This window comes from Lingula anatina, chromosome 1 (genome assembly GCF_051362555.1).
Source record: "Lingula anatina isolate TDL-2025a chromosome 1, LinAna3.0, whole genome shotgun sequence".
NCBI lineage: Eukaryota > Metazoa > Brachiopoda > Lingulata > Lingulida > Lingulidae > Lingula > Lingula anatina.
This window is the reverse complement of record NC_141767.1, coordinates 69,252,495-69,272,812: the sequence shown is the minus strand read 5'-3', so window position 1 is coordinate 69,272,812 and position 20,318 is coordinate 69,252,495. Positions and strand designations below refer to the sequence as shown.

The 20,318-nt window shown below is 35.4% G+C and overlaps 1 protein-coding gene across 1 annotated transcript in view; it reads left to right on the top strand.

Annotated features, from left to right (window-relative positions):
- Positions 1–20,019, top strand: part of LOC106166443 (phosphatidylinositide 4-phosphatase SAC2) — a 79,306-nt gene extending 59,287 nt beyond the window's left edge. Inside the window, exons 10-21 of the mRNA XM_013545003.2 lie at positions 11,922–12,114; positions 12,338–12,415; positions 12,879–12,999; positions 13,259–13,387; positions 13,613–13,683; positions 13,896–14,046; positions 14,363–14,448; positions 14,616–14,681; positions 14,817–14,890; positions 15,841–15,993; positions 16,337–16,424; positions 17,017–20,019. Coding sequence (XP_013400457.2) covers positions 11,922–12,114; positions 12,338–12,415; positions 12,879–12,999; positions 13,259–13,387; positions 13,613–13,683; positions 13,896–14,046; positions 14,363–14,448; positions 14,616–14,681; positions 14,817–14,890; positions 15,841–15,993; positions 16,337–16,424; positions 17,017–18,205 — 2,399 coding nt within the window. The 3' untranslated portion in view covers positions 18,206–20,019. The remainder of the gene's footprint in view (positions 1–11,921; positions 12,115–12,337; positions 12,416–12,878; positions 13,000–13,258; positions 13,388–13,612; positions 13,684–13,895; positions 14,047–14,362; positions 14,449–14,615; positions 14,682–14,816; positions 14,891–15,840; positions 15,994–16,336; positions 16,425–17,016) is intronic.
- The last annotated feature ends 299 nt before the right edge of the window (positions 20,020–20,318 follow it).

Here is a 20,318-nt window from a genome sequence, read left to right as displayed (position 1 = left end):
ACTTTGATGTTACACAACGTCAAGTTTCTTCCTGCTGCTTAAGGCACAGAGAGTGGGTGAGGAAGCCTAAGAAAACAATAAAGACTCAAAAGATAAGAATCAAGAACTTAAGAAATGTGGACTTTTAAAGTGAATTTGAATGTCAAGAACATTTTAGTGGTTTTGGAAGAGCAGTACACTGGTGAAATAGGCCGATGTTGGCAACTCTTCAAATAGCCCATTTCTGAAGATCAATAGGCACTGTGAATTAGCTTTTTAAAAGTATGAAAGTCTGAAACAAAAATTGAAAACAATTCCAGTGGTATTTGTCTAAATCTGTTGTGAAGGAATTACTCATTAGGACATGTTTACCATGTAAATTTAAACCTTTTATTTCTTAAAGAGAAAAATCACAAAGGAACTAGTCAACAGCACATAATCTTTGCATTTATACATCGAGGAATTAGCCAAGAGAACATAATGTTTGCATTGTAACATTCAAATAACATATGATATGTCTTTTGTACAATAAAACTAATCTCATCCTTTGTATAGTGACAGCTATATGTATATATAGGGAATTCTTTTTCCAGATTGTCTCTGATAACTGTCATCTTTTTGTACTTTTGTACTTTTGTACTTGTCATCTGATAGGGCCTTTGATAATAATGCGTTTTTTTTTCTTTCAGGGCCTGGCATTTACTTTCGACACCTGGTAGCCCTGTATTTTATGATTATTGTACATTTAGAATTCTGTTGATCATAACAGAGTAAGTCACTGCCAATACTTGCGATGTAAAGACTTGTGTAGGCTATAATTAAAAAGCAAATAGGCTTTCATATTCCTTTGGAAAGTTTTTTTTAACAATTTGCATTAATTTTTTTTTTTAATTTTTGCTGCAAACACTATCAAAGGTTATCTGAAGATCAGAAGCCTTGCTTTATCAGAAAGACCAAATGCTATTTTGTTAGAGTCCCAGATGGAGTTTGCTCCGAGGAAGTACCCCAATACTCCAAGGGAAGGAGAGATAAATCAAAAAGGAAAATGCTTTTATAATCACTAACCTGCCAGCAAAGGTTTATCCTATCTGTGTCTTTGGTGCCTTTAGCAGAAGGTTCTGCAAATTTCCTGTACAAACAATACTGTGAAGTCAGTGTTGTTCACCAGTATGATATTGGGGTTCCCGTTCCTCTGTTCACTGCAGTGATTTCCTGCAGTTGCTGAAGCTACCTGATCATTTCAATGGCAATGGCACTGATACCAATTGATTATAGCAGCAATGCATTAAAGTCAATGAAGGAGATTTTTTTAGGCAGTACTATATATCCTTAAGATGCCACAGAAGGAAAAGTGATATGGAGTGAAAGAAAATGGGCAGCCCGGTCCTGTTTGTTGGCTGTATAGATTGGTTTTATTACACAGAAGATAAAATCAGGCATCTTATAGAGGCTCATCAATCCGTGAATTGCTATAAAAATAATAAATGAGTAACTAAGATGGAGATAAGAGGAAGCCCTGAACCTGGGACATGTGTGCAAATTAATCTGGATGAAAAAAAAAGAAAGAGAGAGAAAGAGAGCTAGGATGTTGAACCATAAGGGAAATTAATTATCTTTTATTATTTCCTCATTGATCAAAAGGCCTATTTCATAACTTGTTTCTTTTTCTTTATTGTTGTATGTTGGAAGATTCTTAGAATAGATGAAACAAATTTCACTGGCAGTAGCATTTACGAGTATTTTCCTTGAATGAAGTTTTATTGCAAGCAGTAGTGGTCATGGCTTATGGCTGCCAAAAAAAAAATACTACTTCTACATCTTGATTTGCTTCTAGTATTGAATTTTTGCCTCAGCAACCTATTTTATTGCACAAACTGCTAGATTCCCCAGATGTCCTAATCACTGCTTCATTATAGTATTACTTTCAGTAATATCATCTATTATTATATATGATTGAAGTTTTTGTCTGCCAAAAGTATTTAAGTTCATACAAATATTTCTCTAATTGGACAGCTACCCTCGTCCCCAAGGTTTTTGACATTGACAGTTTTCACCAAGAAAATTATCCCGTATAGTACAATTTTATTTGAAGAAAAAAATCTTTGTGTATGAAGCCATTCAGCATCCAACCTTCTTGCCAACATTTCAGACCTGCTATGACTCTGGTTCTAGTTGGAGCATTCTTCCAGGTTTTGTCATCTTTTTATTTTTCATTGCAGCCTATTGTTTTTATATGAATATATTGACATGATCCTCATCATTTGACCTTTAATATGAAAAATAGCTCTATTGGTGATATATGCATGCACAAAGTGTGAATGTATTAGTCTTCTACATCTTCCATAGGCCAAACCTTGACCTTGACTTATGGGTCAAGGTCATGTTCAAGGCCCTTTGATGACCTTCAATTGAAACAAGCAGCTAGTGGACCCATCTCTAGTGGTGTTGTGTTGTGGTCCTATCTGGCTTCAGAATTGTTTGTTTATTTTCACAACTCATGAACAATGATCTTTTTTTAAACATTTTATGATAATTTTAATCACCTTTTGACACCAGTCTTGTTCCCTTATATGTGTTACATACCCAGCTGAATATATCTCATAGTTTATGACCATTGGAAAAAAAAACAATATGCATCATTTTTTAAATGTAAAATGCATTTTTAAATGCATAAAACATTTATACATAGGTATTTAAACTATATGATTTATAAAGCTTTGGGTCTTTTTTGTTGGGGGGGGGAGTGATCAGAATGTTGGTTTTATTTGTATGACTATCATATATGACTAGTGGAGAAGATTGGCCTCTGGATTAAGGTCGGCCATTGAGTCCCTGTTCCAGAAGGCCTGGTAGAGATGTGTAATTTGTGAGATATAAATAATGCCATGCTGACCTATGTACAGTACCAAGCAGACTGGTCTTCATGTAGTCAAGGAAAAAGTTAATTGTGTATCAATAATGATTAATCTTACCCAGATCATTCTCAGAACCCATTATCTCTTGATGAAGTGGTTCAGGGATTTTTATGAAAGAAATAATTGAGGAACAAAACTGTGACTGAATTCCATAAGTGATAGATGAGAGAATGGTTATCATTTCTCCCGTACTAGGCACCCAGGGTCCTTGGCAGACAATTGCTTTTGGTGATCGACTATTATAGTGCAACAATCTAGCATAGACTCTACTAGTTCCCTTAATTTATATCAGGTTGGAGAAACTGATCAGACATCTGTTCTTGGTACTTTTGCATTCAGTGATGATGACCATCAATTGCAGTCTGGCCATTCACTGTTCCTGGAACTAGATTGTTAAGGAGAAACATTTGTTTCATTCAAAGCATTGATTGTTTGTAGATTAAATGGACCACTTATTTTCTTCCCTGCTACTTTGAACTGGTACATGGCTGGAGCATGGAGCATGCTGCAGTTTCAACAGGCCATTATTCTGATTGTCCATTATTTCAATGGTTCGAAAGCGTGATATTTTGTTTGCTAGCCACTATCCAAAATGTGAGTCTTTGAATGTGAAATCTTACATGTGCAACTGTTGGACAATCAGGTTTTTTTAACTGTTGCATGGGATATTAAACCCAGAAGCACATTAGAGGAGAATTTTCTTTATTTTCTCAAAATATTGAATCATACGTAGTTGGTGTGGGTCTTAAGAGAAAAGCTTTATGAGAAGTTGATCCATTAAGTTGATTTTTAAGCAATTTTTTGAGTATTGAAGAAGCTCCCATAGTGGATTGGGTCAGCTATCTTACTTTACCTTATCCAGTGAGACAAAAAAAGAAGAAAATATTTTCAAGACCAAATTATAAGATTTTTTATGAAATTCCTCACATGAATTTTAGAGGTGTAATCCTATGGTTACTAGTAGATAGATGTCACTGCTGAAGCAGAGGTGGTCATGCTTTCATTGGTACATAAGAACCGTCAGTCTCTAAAAAAGGATGTAGGTTGAAGGCTAATGTTATTATTGAAATGAGTTTATAACTATGTGACCAGGCACTTATGACATATGCCTCTTGCTATTATAAAAAGGGTATTAATGAAAGTGGTGGTAAACCCTTGTTTGAGATGCATGTAGATCAGGATTTCTTGTAAGTTGGAGAGATGAATCAGTAGCAGCCAAAATGTGGGTCAGTCTTATAGAAAGGTGCTGCCCTAGGATATCCAATAATAGATGCCTTTATTCAATTAGCAGGATTAGATGACATAAAGAGCAGGGTACAGTAGGATAAGATGGCATAAAAAGCAAGATACAGTAGGATTAAATGTCCTAAAAGCAGAATATGGTAGGATTAGATGACAAAAAAAACAGGGAATGGTAGGATTAGATGGCATAAAAAGCAAGGTACAGTAGGATTAGATGGCATAAAAAGCAAGGTACAGTAGGATTAGATCGCATAAAGAGCAGGGTACAGTAGGATTAGATGGCATAATAGCAGAATACAATAAGATTAGATGACAAAAAACAGGGAATGGTAGGATTAGATGGCATAAAGAGCATGGTACAGTAGAATTAGATGGCATAAAAAACAACGTACAGTAGAATTAGATGGCATAAAACGCAAGGTACAGTAGGATTAGCTGGCATAAAGAGCAGGGTATGGTAGGATCAGCTGGAATAAAGAGCAGGGTATGGTAGGATTTGATATTATTCTATTTTAATAAAGTGCTAGATAATTGTTCTTGATTACCATTTTTGCAACTTTAAGTGGACTTTATTCCAGTTGAAGAAGTTGGGCAGATAATAAAGATGAGAATGACCATATGGATGATAAACTAACTAAAAACTGGGCTGCTTTATTTCTTGGAAATTTGACCATTTTTTGTGTGTCTAACATTTTTTTTTATTTTGAAACTCAAATAATGCAATTAAATACACTATAAATAGAAAGTGCTCAAAGTTTACATATTTCTTGTAAAGATATTTATTAATTTTTCAGAAAGCTGATTCTTTATAAGATTGCTATCACCAGGTGTATTTTGCTATGTTGTAGTTAACTCAGGTTCACATGTGCATTGAATAGATAAACTCAGAAAGTTCTCATAATTAAACTGATAAAACCAAAGACATTGGTTTAATGTTACAGAAAGAGTCATTCCAATTTAATATTCAAGACATTATAGAAGAATGAGTTTTTTATGAGCAGGTGATATCTTGACAGGCAAGTTTATAAGATAATGTTGTGTACTGACATGTCCTGGTATGATAACTGCATAGAGAAGGCAGCACATCTGTAGTGATAATTAGAAAAAGGAAATTGTAGATATTTATCAGCATCTAAAGGAATCTCCATTTTAAATTTTAGTTTCTGTCTCTCTCTTCAAACTCTATATGAACTCTGATGGAAGAAAGATCAGTGATTTCCCCATAGTACCTTCTTTTCATTATCGTCTAACATTACCATAATGTAATCTTCTGATTCCTCTGATACTGACTATGAAATTTCAGCTGTGTTTTCAAATGTCAAAGGCATCTGCATGCGATTTCAGGGTTTTTCAATTGAATTTGATATCTCTGTCAAAATATGTATTGAATGCTCTGATGTAATTTGCCTATAATTTGTCAGCAGTTGCTCTGTATTGAGAGGCCTAGGAATCATTTTGGAGTGTCGCTGAGGGGACTGCAGGAATCGTTTCAAAATGTCGCTAGGGGGACTACACAGGGCACTATTGAGAAAAGACGAAGTCAGAATTATTGGACAACAACTGAAATTGACCACAAAAACTACAGTTTTGGCTAGCTTTAGGTGTGAGCAATTATCATATGGCAGTTCGGGGCTGTCATGGGAAGATATTTTAGAATGAGTGTAGAATTAGTGCCTGCCTACGTATCTTGGCCATTGATTGGGAGTGCTCTCAGAGACAACGACCTGAGGACAGATGTCTGATCTTGGTGTCAGGGGAGCCTCTGCGACAGATGATGATGATGACGATGAAAGTTACACTCAAGAAGATTGACAATACACTATTTCGATCAATTCACTTCATTATTGCTATCTCAAAGAAAAAATGGCAAGAAATGACAAACTTATTTAGAACAGATTGTCCCATAAAAAGATTCATATACATATACTATATTCATTTTAATACACAGTATTGAGATTGAAATTTAGCCCTCATTGAAAAAAGAAGCAAATAAAATGAAAAATTATGCATAGTAATTCATAGTAAATGGAAGGATCTTAAAGAACTATGACCTATCACAAAACTTTCATTTCAAATCATAATAATACAGTCAATCTCAAATTACAGTTACTGCAGAATGAAAATAATAAGAAAACTTTAACCTTTCTGTGGTCTGACTTGGTGAAGAATTGAGACTGGCATGGATCAATTGCTTTACACCATTTTAGTGAACCAGGGGAACCGGTGTCTGTGTGGCCAGCGCCTGCTGACATATAAGCGCTTGATTCACATCTATTTTCCTGCTGTTGTTGCCTGATTAAGACAGACACGGGGTTAATGAAGGTGAATTAAATCAAAATGTGAGGTCTTGGTGTGCTGGGGCCTACCTAGAGGGGAAATCAGGCCAACTGGCACACACAGAGAGCAGAATTAGAGATTTTTCATGTGTTTTCTCTTCGTTCAAAATTATTAGATTCTTATATTGATTTACATGAACATTTACAAATTGCTTAGAAAAACAATGATTATGGATTCCTGTCATATTAATTTAGTAATTACTAGAAAGTACTTCTTTCATGAATTAAGCATTAACGTGTACTAGAAACTTAACTTTCTTTCAAGCATTTAGCTTTTACCAGAAATTTAACTTCTTTCATGAATTTAGTACTTACTTAAAACCTAACTTTCATAAATTTTGTTGATGCAGCATTGAATTTCTAGACTTTTTATCATAACTGAGGATAAAAAATACTTCATTTCAGCAGAATAGCAGAAGGCTCATATGAGTTAATATAGCTTATTGCAGCATGAATAGCCTTTGGGTGCCAGTGCCAAAAGTTAATCTCAAAAATGAGAGATGAGCCAAAATATTAAAAAGAAAATTTGCTTAACTTCCCTATAGCTAGTTTCTGTTTATAATAAATTCTGAGTAAGGGTGATAAAAAATAAGGGTGCCCTGTATATCTGTGAAAGATGGCGTGGGAAGCTGACATTTGTTTATTTTACGGGCACGCCTATGTCACAACCATGGCAGTGTACTACTACCGCTCCTGATGTTTATTAATTAAGAAACTTCATCAGTCTTCTCTGATGGGAAAAGAAATTACTTGGAAGTCTAATAATGCCACGGCTGTATGGATGAGAAAACTGAAGCCACACCTGCTGTGAAGGTTATGTTGATGGCAGCAAAAAATTTCCTAGAAAGACACTCTTTATTAATCCTAAGGTATGCTTTAAAGAAGAAAAATGTAAAAAGGAAAGGGTATTATATTTCCTTTGCTTTTTCTGTTTAGGGGAGATTTATTCCAGGCAATGGGTCATATTTAAACTATAATATGCCTCTATTCTCTGACTTTTTTCTTTATTTTCAGCCAAATAAATACAAACATGTGTTTCTTGTATTTTCATTAAAAGTAAAAATGTGATGTTTTAGCAGAAGTGCAAATATCATCACTTTTAAAAAAAGTATGAAATGTTTGTTTGCAGCAAAAGTATACCCTGTTTTTTTATAATTCTTTTTTATGGTGATTAAGCCCCATCCAATAATCCAGATATAAAAACTGTTGCTGGTATCTTTGGCAGTAGAACAAGCCTCTATCCTTGATGCTCTCATATGAAGAGCATATAACAAAAGCATAACGGGGTGTTAAATCACAATTTTACACTAACATTTATTGATTTGCCTTTAAATGGACTGTTTATGATTATTTGTGGTGAACATGAAGTTCAGTCTTCAAGAATGTGCCAATGATACTTCAGTAAGCCCTACCCACATTTGATGTGTATTATACAATTTCTTCAAATAAATACATAAATGTACATAAAAAAATAGATATAATCACTATATACAAAGATTATCAAGATTGTCAAGGTGGTTATTAGAGTATTAATGTGTTAACCACATAGTACATGAGTAGTGTCAACCTACCCTAGCTGGCGTGGTACAGGTGATGCTGCCTGGACGGGAAACAGGCCGTTTTCAATTCTGCCAGCTGAACCAGTTTTGTTGTCATCTGTTAAATTAAAGATGGTTTCAGTTCTGTCTGCAGCAGCTTCTCACTGGTGGCTTAAAGACGTGCGGCTGAACGTATGAAAAGAAGTGTCTGCTTGATTGAAGAGGGATAAAATGATGACCGTGCGTTGATGAATTTGCTAGTATTTATATCTATATATATGTCAAGAGAAGGGAAGTGTCAATTTTGTGATAGGGGTACTAGGTTGCTGGGTCATCCACCAAGACAAACTCATTCATATTTTCATAGTTTCTGTCTAATTAAAGATAGCAAGAGTGTATCATATTGATTATATGAATCTAAGTCACTTTCAAATCATGGTAAATTGTTCATCTCTGCATGTATACTCTGTAAATCCTGCTTTCTTGAAAGTGTTCCTGCCAAGTGGCAGTGAGTGCCCAGGAGAGAAACCCATCAGCTACTGCAGGCTGAATTATTCAGTCACAATGCACACAGCTGGGGAAGATTTCCTTGCTGCATTTAAGTCTATCAAGTCGAGTTAAGAATATCTTTGCTTAGGTTTCTGCATGCGTTTTTCTGCAATTTTCCATGAAAAATTACGCCTTCCCCTAAACCCTGGGGAGAGTTCTTGTATACTTCATGCTGAATTAATTGATGATTGTTGTTTTTTATTGCAGATTTCCATGTACTTTGATGAAAAACGTGCTCTACAAGTTTCTGTAGCAAAGTTTGTCTGATGCCATTAATGTTGTAATACTGATAGTTAGTTGTTTGGCAAGTTCTAAGCTTTTCTCCAAATTGGAAAGCAAGGGTTGAAGTGATTTATGATTTCTTGGACTTCAGCTCCTCCCTTCAGAAATAATATGGAGAAAGTTTTGTATTGGCAGAGACCTAACGTAACACGCTGCCTCAGTCTCAGTCTTTACCCAGGCCTACATATAGGCATTAAGTGACCATTTGGATCCAGAGCTCCACCCTGTGTAGAACTGGGACTGCCACGGATCATGAAAACTGTGTACATGTACATGATATGGGAGTCCCACAATTGGACCATTGCTATGTATGATCTCACTTCATTTCCTACAGAATTTTCCAATTTCCAATACTGTTTGATGTCAAGACTGATTTATAGAACTTATCTTTTGAGTAACAAATGCAAGAAACCCAAGTGTATCATACGCCCTCAGTTTTTGTTTCATTTGTGTAACTTTTTTTGCAATAATACACTGTGCAGGATGATTACTTTTAAAAGAAAAGCCTTGAGGTCTGGCTTCTTATGTTTGCAGTTTGGTTGTACTGCATTTTTTTCTTTGATTTTAAGTTTTAATGATCTGTTTCTCTTTATAAATAGTATGATGTACAGTATTGAAACATTCCTGGGTCAGCTATATATACAATTAATTGTTGCCCTGCTTATTAATCCTATTTATTATCTCTTTGACCCTGTAAATAGATGGTAATTTCCTCAGATAAGTTAAATGCCCAGGAATATACATTTTTTCATATATGTGTTACATTTTTACCAGTACATAAAGGGAACTGGCTTTCCACCTTTTATGGTTTATCAACATAATGTCATGTTATGTTATAAGAATCAAGTATTTATCTGGTATATAAGATTGTGTAATTTAAACAAGTGATCAGCTTCATGTAAAACATGTCAACTTGGTACAATATTGGATACAACACATGCAGAAATTGAATTCAAAATCAAATAAAAAACTAGCATCCATGAAAATGTGAAAAAAAAATTCTCAATCAACTTCTTGGTTTGTTAAGAAAGCCTGTAACTGATACAAATGATATTTACAGGCGAGCAGCCATCTTCCACACTCCAGTGCTCAGGGTATATTGAGGTGTCTAAAGGTTACCTGGTCAAATATCAAGACCAGAGGGCAATCCCCCCTTGTATTATCAACAGGTTTCTCTTTCCAAACCCAACCTCTCTCAGCCCAGTGCTGTTGAAAGAGAGAAGGACAATTAAAGCCAGATGAAATGGGACGTGATGGGAATTGGTTGATGGAGATGTCAAGGGCAGTAGAGTAGAAAATATGATCGGGAATAAAAAAAAATCTGAAAAATCCTCTGAGGCCGCCATGTTACTCAAGCTGAGGTATTGATGAGATTCAGTTTATTATAGGGTACCGAGGATATCTTGTTTCAATTTCATTAGACGCGACAATGAAATTTTCAGCGAGGTTTCTGTCCAAGTAATTGCTCAATTTTGCTTTAACGAACTGCCATGTTGGGCATTCTGTATTGGATACTGTGTTAAGACCAATCTTCATTTCTCTGGATTTGTATGTAATGGTATAGAAATTGTAGTTATTTTTCCATATTGGTGGTCTTTATAGGATACTTTTTACCCACATGGTTTTAAAGTGGTATTGCACCCCACCCCCACCCTCACCCCCATCTTGCGTATTCAGGTATATGCACTTACCATCCTCCATTATCCTATGTTTGATATCTTATTCATTTGCAGTTTTCAAATGGACTTCATTATATTGACCATTTATTAAAGAATTGCTTACAATTCATTAACATATGTATGTGTTCCAAATAAAAAAACAAACAAATAAAGATATAGATGAAAAAATGAAAAGATAAAAAAGGAAAATCACCTTATATTGAAAAAAAAAAAAGATAACAATCACCTTATAGTGCAAACATTCTCACACCTTCTTGCATCATTCAAAAGGTTTATCACCCTGCATAAAGAACATTGAAGACCACATCTGTGGCAGCCTGTCTGACCTCCCTGACCTCAGCAGAAACTGCTGGACACCTGTAATAAAATCAAGTTCACAATTGATTCTTTAATTGCACCGGTCAACACAATTTGATGTGTAATTGGTGCAATGAAAATTCCTCCCTGGTTAAATTGCTAGCCCGTAAATTTGATGGCTATTGTCAGGATGATTTGCCAAGATTTTAATGTTATTGATTTCAACAGTTATATTGTCTGGGAGGGGAGGGGAGCAGGGGGCCTGAGTCATCTTTATGTTATGCCCAATGGCATATTATGTAATTTCTGTCCAGACAAAAATTATCAATAGTACACTGACAATCTACTCAATAGTCTACTCAATAGTCCAGTATTGAAATTAAAACAAAACACTCTGACTACAAACCTGACATTATATTTTAAAGGAAAAGCCCCTAGATCACCTCGTGTGTGGTTGATATTCTTCCTGGAGGTGCCCTGAGTGAGGTCAAGACATTTGCATTTCAATCTTGTTTCCCACCACCCCCACGGTGGGAAATGCTAAAGGAGGATTGCAGATCAATAAACTGATACAATTATGGAAGGAATTAACTACTGTCTGTCCCTGGCTGTCTGTTGGAATGACTGGGCCCCAAACATGGTCAATGTTTACTCTGAACAATCAAAGGTGCAGATAATTCAAGAATCTGTACTCTTCTCTATCCCAAGGGAGTGTTAATTATATTTGTGCTGTCACCTCCATTAAGGTGGTTGGAATGTTGTTGTACAAATGACCACCGTGTTCATTGGGGTTGTTGTTTTTTATTCAATTTGTGTGGCTCTGTCGAGTTGTGCGGCAAAAGTCTAGTGGGTATCCTCTGTTGTGTTAGATGTGACACAGATTTAGGTACTAGCAACAGTACTGCAATGTTGGTAGTTCCTTTGAATGGTTGGGAACAATTGTAACACATTCTTAGAAATTATCTAGCTACCTATTTAAAAGCCCTTGCCTTTTTTTTCAGTGTTGCAGATATGGGCAGATTAAGCCAACTTATTGCAAATATAAATGTGAGCTTTTATCTTTTATAATACTCAAAGTTATTTTTATCATTTTGTTCAATTCAGATGAGTCAGAAAGCCAGAAAGCCTTTGCCACTCACATGAAGGAGCAGTTGGACATTTACCAGAAGGTGTGCGCAGTCAACTTGGTGGACCAAGGAGGCAGAGAGAAGGTCCTGGCAGATGCTTTCCTCCGCCATGTCTTGTTGTACAATTCTAAAGATGTGACCTATGTCTCCTATGCTTTTCATGACTATTGGTGAGTTTTTTTATCTTTCAAATATTTATACTCACTTCATGCAAGGAGTTTTAACACAACTCCTTGCTTTATAGAAAGGTTAGAATTATTAAAAAGAATTAAATATATTTGTAGATTTTTAATTTGTAAGAAGTGAAAACTACAAGATTTATGACATTTGCTTATGAATGAAGGGAAAACTTGTGATTTTAATGATTTTTTTTTTAAATTTCAATTATAACAGTCGAGGTATGCGTTTTGAGAATGTATCTATCCTGACAGACAATCTCCAAGACATTATCAAAGACATAAGATACTGCTGGTAAGTTCACTAACAATAAATATAAATTAATACTGTAAGTCAGCAGGTTATTTTCAAACACCTAAAAATTTTAGTTTCTATGATTTTTCAGTTATTTAACTGTTGGTAAGCTAATAAAAAACAAAATTGATTTTTAGGCGTCTGAAAATTAAACTAATTTCTGCCTTTTTTTCACTGTTATATGATAAAAGCCATCAAGATGTAACGTAAAAAGGGGAGAGCACACTCCCCTCACTGACACAGGCATCTCAGAATTGATGGTATCAGTTGACAAAGAATCAAGCACAGAAAGTATAATTGAACATAGTTGCCAATTCCATATGCATTATTCAGGACAGACTCCCACAGTCAACAGGTTTTATTCGTTTGTTAATTAGACAATAGATCTACACATTTTGATAACTGCCATTTTGGCACCTCTGAATGAAGCATCACCTTATAGATCAGTATGTGTTACTTCCAGGGTGGATCCTAATGGTATGATCTGTGAGCAGAGAGGGGTGATCAGAGTCAACTGTGTAGACTGTCTGGACAGGACTAATGTGGTGCAGACGGCCATTGCACGGATTGTGTTAGAGACGCAGGTGAGATATTTATATTCTGTTATAAATAGGTATTTTAGCTGAGAAAGACCTGTGAGTATGGATTTTTTTTATGTACAGATTTGAAAAATTTCTTTAGGCAATAGCGTGATTGTCAGTTTGCAGTTCAGTGAAGATTCCATACTTGAGATATGCTGTCTGTTTGCCAGAAAGCTATTTTCATTGGTGCAATGTTGACACTGAAATATGTGCAACTTGTTTGTTACCTGGAGACTTGTTCTGACCTGTGCTGTTGTTCCAGTGTCGTAAGCTTGGACTCCTCCTGCCAGAGGAAGATCTGCCCACAGAGTGTAGACTGGTATTTCAGCAGATGTGGGCAAACAATGGAGACACCATCAGCAGACAGTATGCTGGCACTGTGGCTCTCAAGGTACTCTCTGAGATATGCTCTGGTTTATAACTATGTGATATGAATGCCAGAGACCTGTGTATGCTATGGATCTGTGTGAATATGTCAATCAACTACAGTACTTATTACACATGTTTGTTAGTTATACATGTATCATTTTTTTAATATATTTGACAGAGATACAGGCAACTTCAAATTGTGACAAATATCCTTTAAAATTATTGTAATTTTTTTTCTGTATTCCAGGGTGATTACACTCGGACTGGAGAGAGGAAGTTTACAGGGGTTATGAAAGATGGTATGCATTCAGCTAACAGGCAAGTACATATTTCACCATATTTGTGGGATTTTATTGAATATAATGTTCAAGTTGGGCATCCTGATCATATGCTCTGAACTTTCAATTTTGACATTAGCTTTATGAAGAGTTGAGTTTTTCTCCATTTAAGATCATATGATGGTTCAGATCTTATTTTTAACCCCATTTGAATGAATTTATACATTTTATGAGGAATTTTGTGCCTTTCAGATATTTCCAGAATCGTTTCAAGGATGCCTATCGCCAGGCCACCATAGACATCCTCCAGGGTTTGAAGGTGACAGAGGACCTGAGCGCGCTGAACAAGGCAGGACCCGAGGATGATAGCAGCTTCCTACAGGAGAAGGAGGAGTATGTCAAGGTGAAAAATATATTCCATATTTTCCAGAACATTTCAGACACATATACCAGGAATTTTTAGCCTAATTTGGAGTGATATTTCTAGAAGCAAAAGAATCGCTATTTGTAAAACCTGTTTCAGTCAAAATATGTATGTCCAGATCAGGCTTACTGTAGTTGTAGTGGGGAGCAAGCTGTGCAAACATTATAGGTGACAAATTGTGTATTTCTCAAGACAAAAATAAGAAGAAAAATGAAAAAATGAAACAAAAACTAAACCATGGTCAGCTCATGAGTGATAATGACTAGTTCAATATGATTTATTTCATGTTTTCCAGGTGATGATAGACCAGAGCAAGAAGCTGCTGTTGTCTGATGATCAAGACTGTCTTGGCGGCTGGGCTCTTATTGATATGGAGAACAGGTTATGCAATGTTCTCTTTATTTCGTTTATATCTGTACTTTTTGTCTCTTTTCATTGAATTTAATAATTTAATAATTTACTATTTGGTTGGCCAAAAGTGATAAAACTTTAGTTACCAGTTTATAAAAGCCGTTTTGCGAAGTTTTGACATGTTGGTTCCTTTTCAGTGACTCAGGGCAAACTGATATGGACACCATATTGTTGTTGACTCAGACACATTTCTATGTTGCAAGGTAAGCTAACAAGAGTTCATTTTTCTGCCAGTGACATTATTCAAAGAAATTAAAAATCAAATTTGATACAATTTGATATTATTCCTGTTTTAACAATTAAATACATCATTCATTTTCTCAATATCTTGCTTTCAGTTATGATGATGAGGCGGAGAAAGTGACCCAGTTTCAAAAGATTCCACTGGATAGCCTGCTCAGCATTGAGATTGGTAATTAAGAATTCTTAGAGACTTTCTCAGGGACTGGTTTGTGTCCTGTGCATCAGCCACAGAGTCATGTAGTCCCACGCATTTATACATCAAAGGAGATGTTAGACCACAGCATAGGATTAAACGATCACATTTGACTGATTGCAGTCAAATTTCATATCTAAGACTCCATGTAATCTAAGAAGATGTGGTTGCATGCTATCTCCATTATTTGAAGGTCACAGTATTCTGTCTGCAAGCACTTGCACATCACAGGCAGAACTAATTGAATAGAAAAAAAATTTTGTTCAAATGTCAGCATGCTCGAATCTCATCTTCTAGGAAAATATAGTGCAGTTACACTGTACATTATACTTCAAGTCATTGAAGTTCAGCTGAACTAGTTACTATACTTTCCTTAAGGTAAATGACTTGTATCAGATTTAAGACATACTCTACTGCAGTGCTGCTATTTTTGAAACCATTTCTGATCAAATTTTTTTCTGTCCTTACTAAAAAATCTCCTGCAATGATTATAATGTTATGTACACTGGTGATCTATCAAGCAGATAATGGATGGTTTCTCCAGGAAACCCCAAACTCATAACTTTTCAGAATTTGAAATGGTTTTAAACAGTAAATTCAGTTTATCTTCCACGGTCTTGAATATTATAAAAATTATTTTAAAATGTACTGACTCTGCTCTTTTAGATAAAAAATGATCTGCCATCTAGTTGAGTGTTTAAGCAATTTCCTCCCCTCACAATGGATGACACCTCTGATCCCAATGGCAGGATGAGACAACTTAATCAGAAGTCAGTCCAGTAATAGTCTTATTCATTAAGACCATGTTAGATAGTTTGTGATCTGAAATTGTTGCTTAAGATTATTTAAGGGGCACTAGCGTCTGATTTTGGTTCACCTTGTATATATTTCCCAATGTAAACATAGCTCCATGTCACAACCTTCAGGTCCTGAGCCAGCCGTGTTGAAGTCTAAGTTCCAGTGTATCCGCTTTAACTACCGAAACCAACAACAGAATTATAGCTACACTTTTAGATCCACCAATAGCAGGCTGTTTAACAACATTGTCATAGCAGTGACCAATCAAGACGAGGCTAAAGGTAAGCATGGAATATTGGGTATGTTTTAGGGTAGGGGTGCGTGTGGGTGAGCCTGTGATTTTCTATGATTATTTAAATCAAAATTATTCATTATTTTCATCTAGATTAATTAATATACATATATTGTTGCAAAGCTACATGTATTTATAATATAAACATTTTAATTGCCAAGATACATATATCGTAATCAAAATCACGAGCATTCTTTTGAGGTCTCTTGCATCCATATTACATGACTGTCATCCAAACATCTTAATGTAACTTGAAAGTTATGGAAGTTGCATATTTTTTCACTTATATTTGTATTGGATATTTTCAGTGACATTTCTTTTTATAATTGCAGAATCTTTCCGAGCAATTGCTCAAACATTTGCTGCTGCAATTGGTCTTACTGGCAGGCAGTTGATAATAATGGATAAGAAACTGGAGAGGTAACCATTCTTTTTGCCTACTTTTTTTATGCTCAAATTTTGTCAGCTTTACAGTTGGGGCTCAGTAATTTAGAGATGAAAGAAAAGGATATATCATATATGAAAACGTCAGAATCAGCATCTCACAAGTGACAGGTGTCGGTGACCTTGTTTTGAAGTATTTTTGTTCTAAAATGTACCCAGTATTGGTAAAATCTGTCTTGGTCACAGTAACTGATTTCATTTTATTAAACATTTTCATTTTTGACTCTGAAAAATACCCTTTCAGCAACAGTAAAGCAACTACAATTTCTTTTTAATTTATTTTTTGGGTTATTTATTTTGATGACTTTAATACCCTTTATAGCAGCCTTAAAATGTTTATGGTTTGCATCTAATTAGTTTTAGCCCAATGATTTATGTACATTGCCCTCCAATCGTACATTGCCCTCCAAGTAAAAAAAATAACTTGTTTAATAAGTTTTATCTCTGAATTAATGTGCTATAATTATAACCAGAATGTGACACATTTAACAACAATGCAACTCTTCCATTATATTAGTATACAGTCATTGTGTAGAATAAATATTATATCATATTTTCTCTCTACCAGGAAGAAATATAAGCCCCACCCTGGAGTAACTGACATCTCATCTCGGGTGCAGACGACTGCTTTTTCCAGACTCTCTCTTCCCAGGGATGCCTCAGCCAAACTCCTTGATAACATCGTGGTAGGTCTGGGAGACAGGATGTCCAGCGCTAGGAGGACTTTTAGCACGCTGAATCCTGTCCACCACATTGCAAAATTACCATACAATCTCAAAATCCCCGTGAAGGGGATGAAGCTGCCTCATATTTTATCTCGGGAACAATCTATAGACAAAGAACAGAAGATAGGAGCAGACGATAACAAACAGGATGAAGAGAGGCCAAATTTTGAAATTTCTGGAGAGTCTGAAGGCAGCGCTGAGGAGCTGTCAGCAAGTGTTGTGTCGTCACCAGAGGATGACCTTGAACTTGAAGCTGTGGAGCCAGACAGTGCCGTTCTGCCCAGCTGTGGAATCATAGTGGCCTCTCCAAGACAAGCTGTTAGCTCAATGATGAGATCAAGGACACTTTCAGTGGCAGACGACCCAGATCCAAAAGAAGTCATATCTCGTATGTCACGATCAAGGTCAATCATTAGACCAGATAGTTCAAAATCTGAACATCGTCTTTCTAAAGTTCTATCTCGTTCAGCAGAAGCCATTGTCTTTGTAGAGAATCACTATGGTTCACCAGAGTCTGAGAAGTCTGAAATTAAACGATTTCCCAGTGCATCTCAAAGAACTGGGCATACATTTTCTAACTGTGGGAAAGAATTGGAAAACCCAGCATTTGAGGATGGTTTTGAAAGCTCTGATGAGGACCAGAGGGAGGATAATGGAATTGCATCAGCTAAACTCCCAGATTCCTACAGTCAGGATGGGGCACTTAATGCAAAAAGAGATCGACTTTATCACCCAGTCATGAAAACCTCTTTTAGCGATGGAGCAATTGTTTATGATGTTGAAAGCAACCATCTTGCCCTGAATGCTCTAACAAACAAGACTTCTGATGCTGTGTTGCCTAGCAACCAGCCACAGGAGGGGAACACCTCAGCATTTTCTAGATTGAAAACAAAAATGTTAAATGTGAAACTGACTGGTCTGCCCTCTCCAAAAATCAAATCTAAACAGTTCCTGACAAAAGAATCGGAAAGGAAAAGAAACATATCTGATCGAAAGTTCCAGAACTATAAAACAACGATCATAGAACTATAAGATTATGAGTAGCAGTTTGGAACTTTGAAATTATTTGGAAGATAACGTATGAAGTGTGAATGTTAAGTTACTGTTTGGTTTTAAAGAATTTGTTTGGCGTCAAAAAGAAAAAAAAATGTAGATTCATTATATGTATCTCAAGTTCTCTTCCAAAAAAGGCCTGTATGCTGACATATTGTATGTAAAAATAGATTGCTGAAAATATTAAAGAAAACTTGGGTATACATATACAGTGATACAAATGTAAGTTGTAGAAAAAACTGTAATTCTTGACCTAATGTTTTGACAGTTTAGACACAAGTTTAAAATCATAATTGGCTTTCATAAACTTGAGTGTTAGTTCTGGGCCAGTCCACATATATCTGTGATTTCAGCTTGCTGTGTTGGTTAATAGAGATGTTTGTGTTGGTAGCATTGTGCTGCTGTATATGATAAGACAAATGTAAATTATAATGGTCTGAAATTCTGATTGTAAATGCATTTCTGTACATTGAAAAAGATTTGAGTCAGTCTTCTGTCCACAGTACATGTGTCCACAGACATCCAGTGCATATGAGTGTGTGAGTGTGTGCATATGCTCGTGTGTATGAGTATGTGCATATTTGAGTGTGTGAGTGTTGTATGTATGTTTGTATGTTTTTAGAACAACTGCCATTCATAGACTGCTTTATGCTCAGTGTTTTCTGTTGATGTTATTAGTGACAGTACCACAAATACTTGTATATGGTACTCAATGAAAATGGATCTCTGTCTGTATACATGGTATGTATAGTATTTGTGAAAGTTTATTTTAACTATTAAAATGGTTCATTTGTCTGGCTTGAGGTGTTTATAGAAATGTATATTAGTTACTGGTATCTTTCATCACAAGCAATCAAGTGTTCATTTCATTGCAATATGTATCTACTTCTGCTTTTCCTATTTTGTAAGTTTGCCTTTAAGCCAAGCCTTCATTTTCTACCCAGCTTTAATGATTTTGTCTATTTAACCAGTACATGTGTGTGGGCATAAGCATGAGCTGACGCACAAAAATGCATCCTTATGTAGGGTGGCTCCCATTAATTTTTATCACAAAACAAAAATGTTGGGCATAAACATTTAATTGAATAAATTATTTTACTGTCTGAGGTACATTTGGATTATAAAACTCGAAGTGGAATTTTTGTTTAGAAACTCCTGGTATATTGTGTTTCACCATCCATCAGTAAATTGGCTATTACTCTAGCTTATGATGGGAGTCTATCATGCTTTAAATTCTTTTCTTTCTCTGCTCAATGTATATATGTACTTGGGTAATGCTGTACCAAGTGTGTGTGTGTGTGTTTATGTGTGTGTGTGTGTGTGTGTTTATGTGTGTGTGTGTGTGTGTGTGTGTGTGTGTTTATGTGTGTGTGTGTGTGCAGTATTAGCCCCTGTGTATGATCTCAAATTTTTAGTAATTTTATCAGCTACTGGTACATGTAATTTAATGTAATTGTCATAAACACTGAAGTCATAAAACTCAAGTCTTTATTTTAATACAAAATTCCCCCTGATGTCTTTGATTTTGATATACTGGTATACGAGTATGATCAAGTATTTAGAGATTTTTTCTTATAGTTTGCTTAGATACTGTGTTACAATGGCAGTTAGGTACATAGTGGTAGTTAGAGATTTTCATTAATTTATGGTCTTAATATATACTTATGGGCAAAATACTCATTTGAACTTTGACTTATAATCTAACTGGGTAATATAAACTACTTAATTTAATTGATTTTTACAGAGTTGTTTTGTTGTACATTTTTTTTTTTTTAATAAAGGTGTATCCATGCCTTTTGTAGTTATGTTTTAATTTTTTTAATTTTTGTAAAGTGAATGGCCTTCAAAAATGGGTCCATTGTGCTGCAGGAGAGACAAAAATCTCTTTGGTTTTCATTGTGTTACAGACAAACCTTCAAAAAAGGTCATTTTTATAAGTAAAATGATCTCAGTTGGTAGTCAATATCTTGTTGCAACAGCTTCTGTTTGTACTGATTTAAAAGCTGTTCTGATATAGGCAGACTTTTTATGATCAACACATACAATATGAATAGAACAATGTGTTTTTACTTGGATCATGTTGATGTGAATG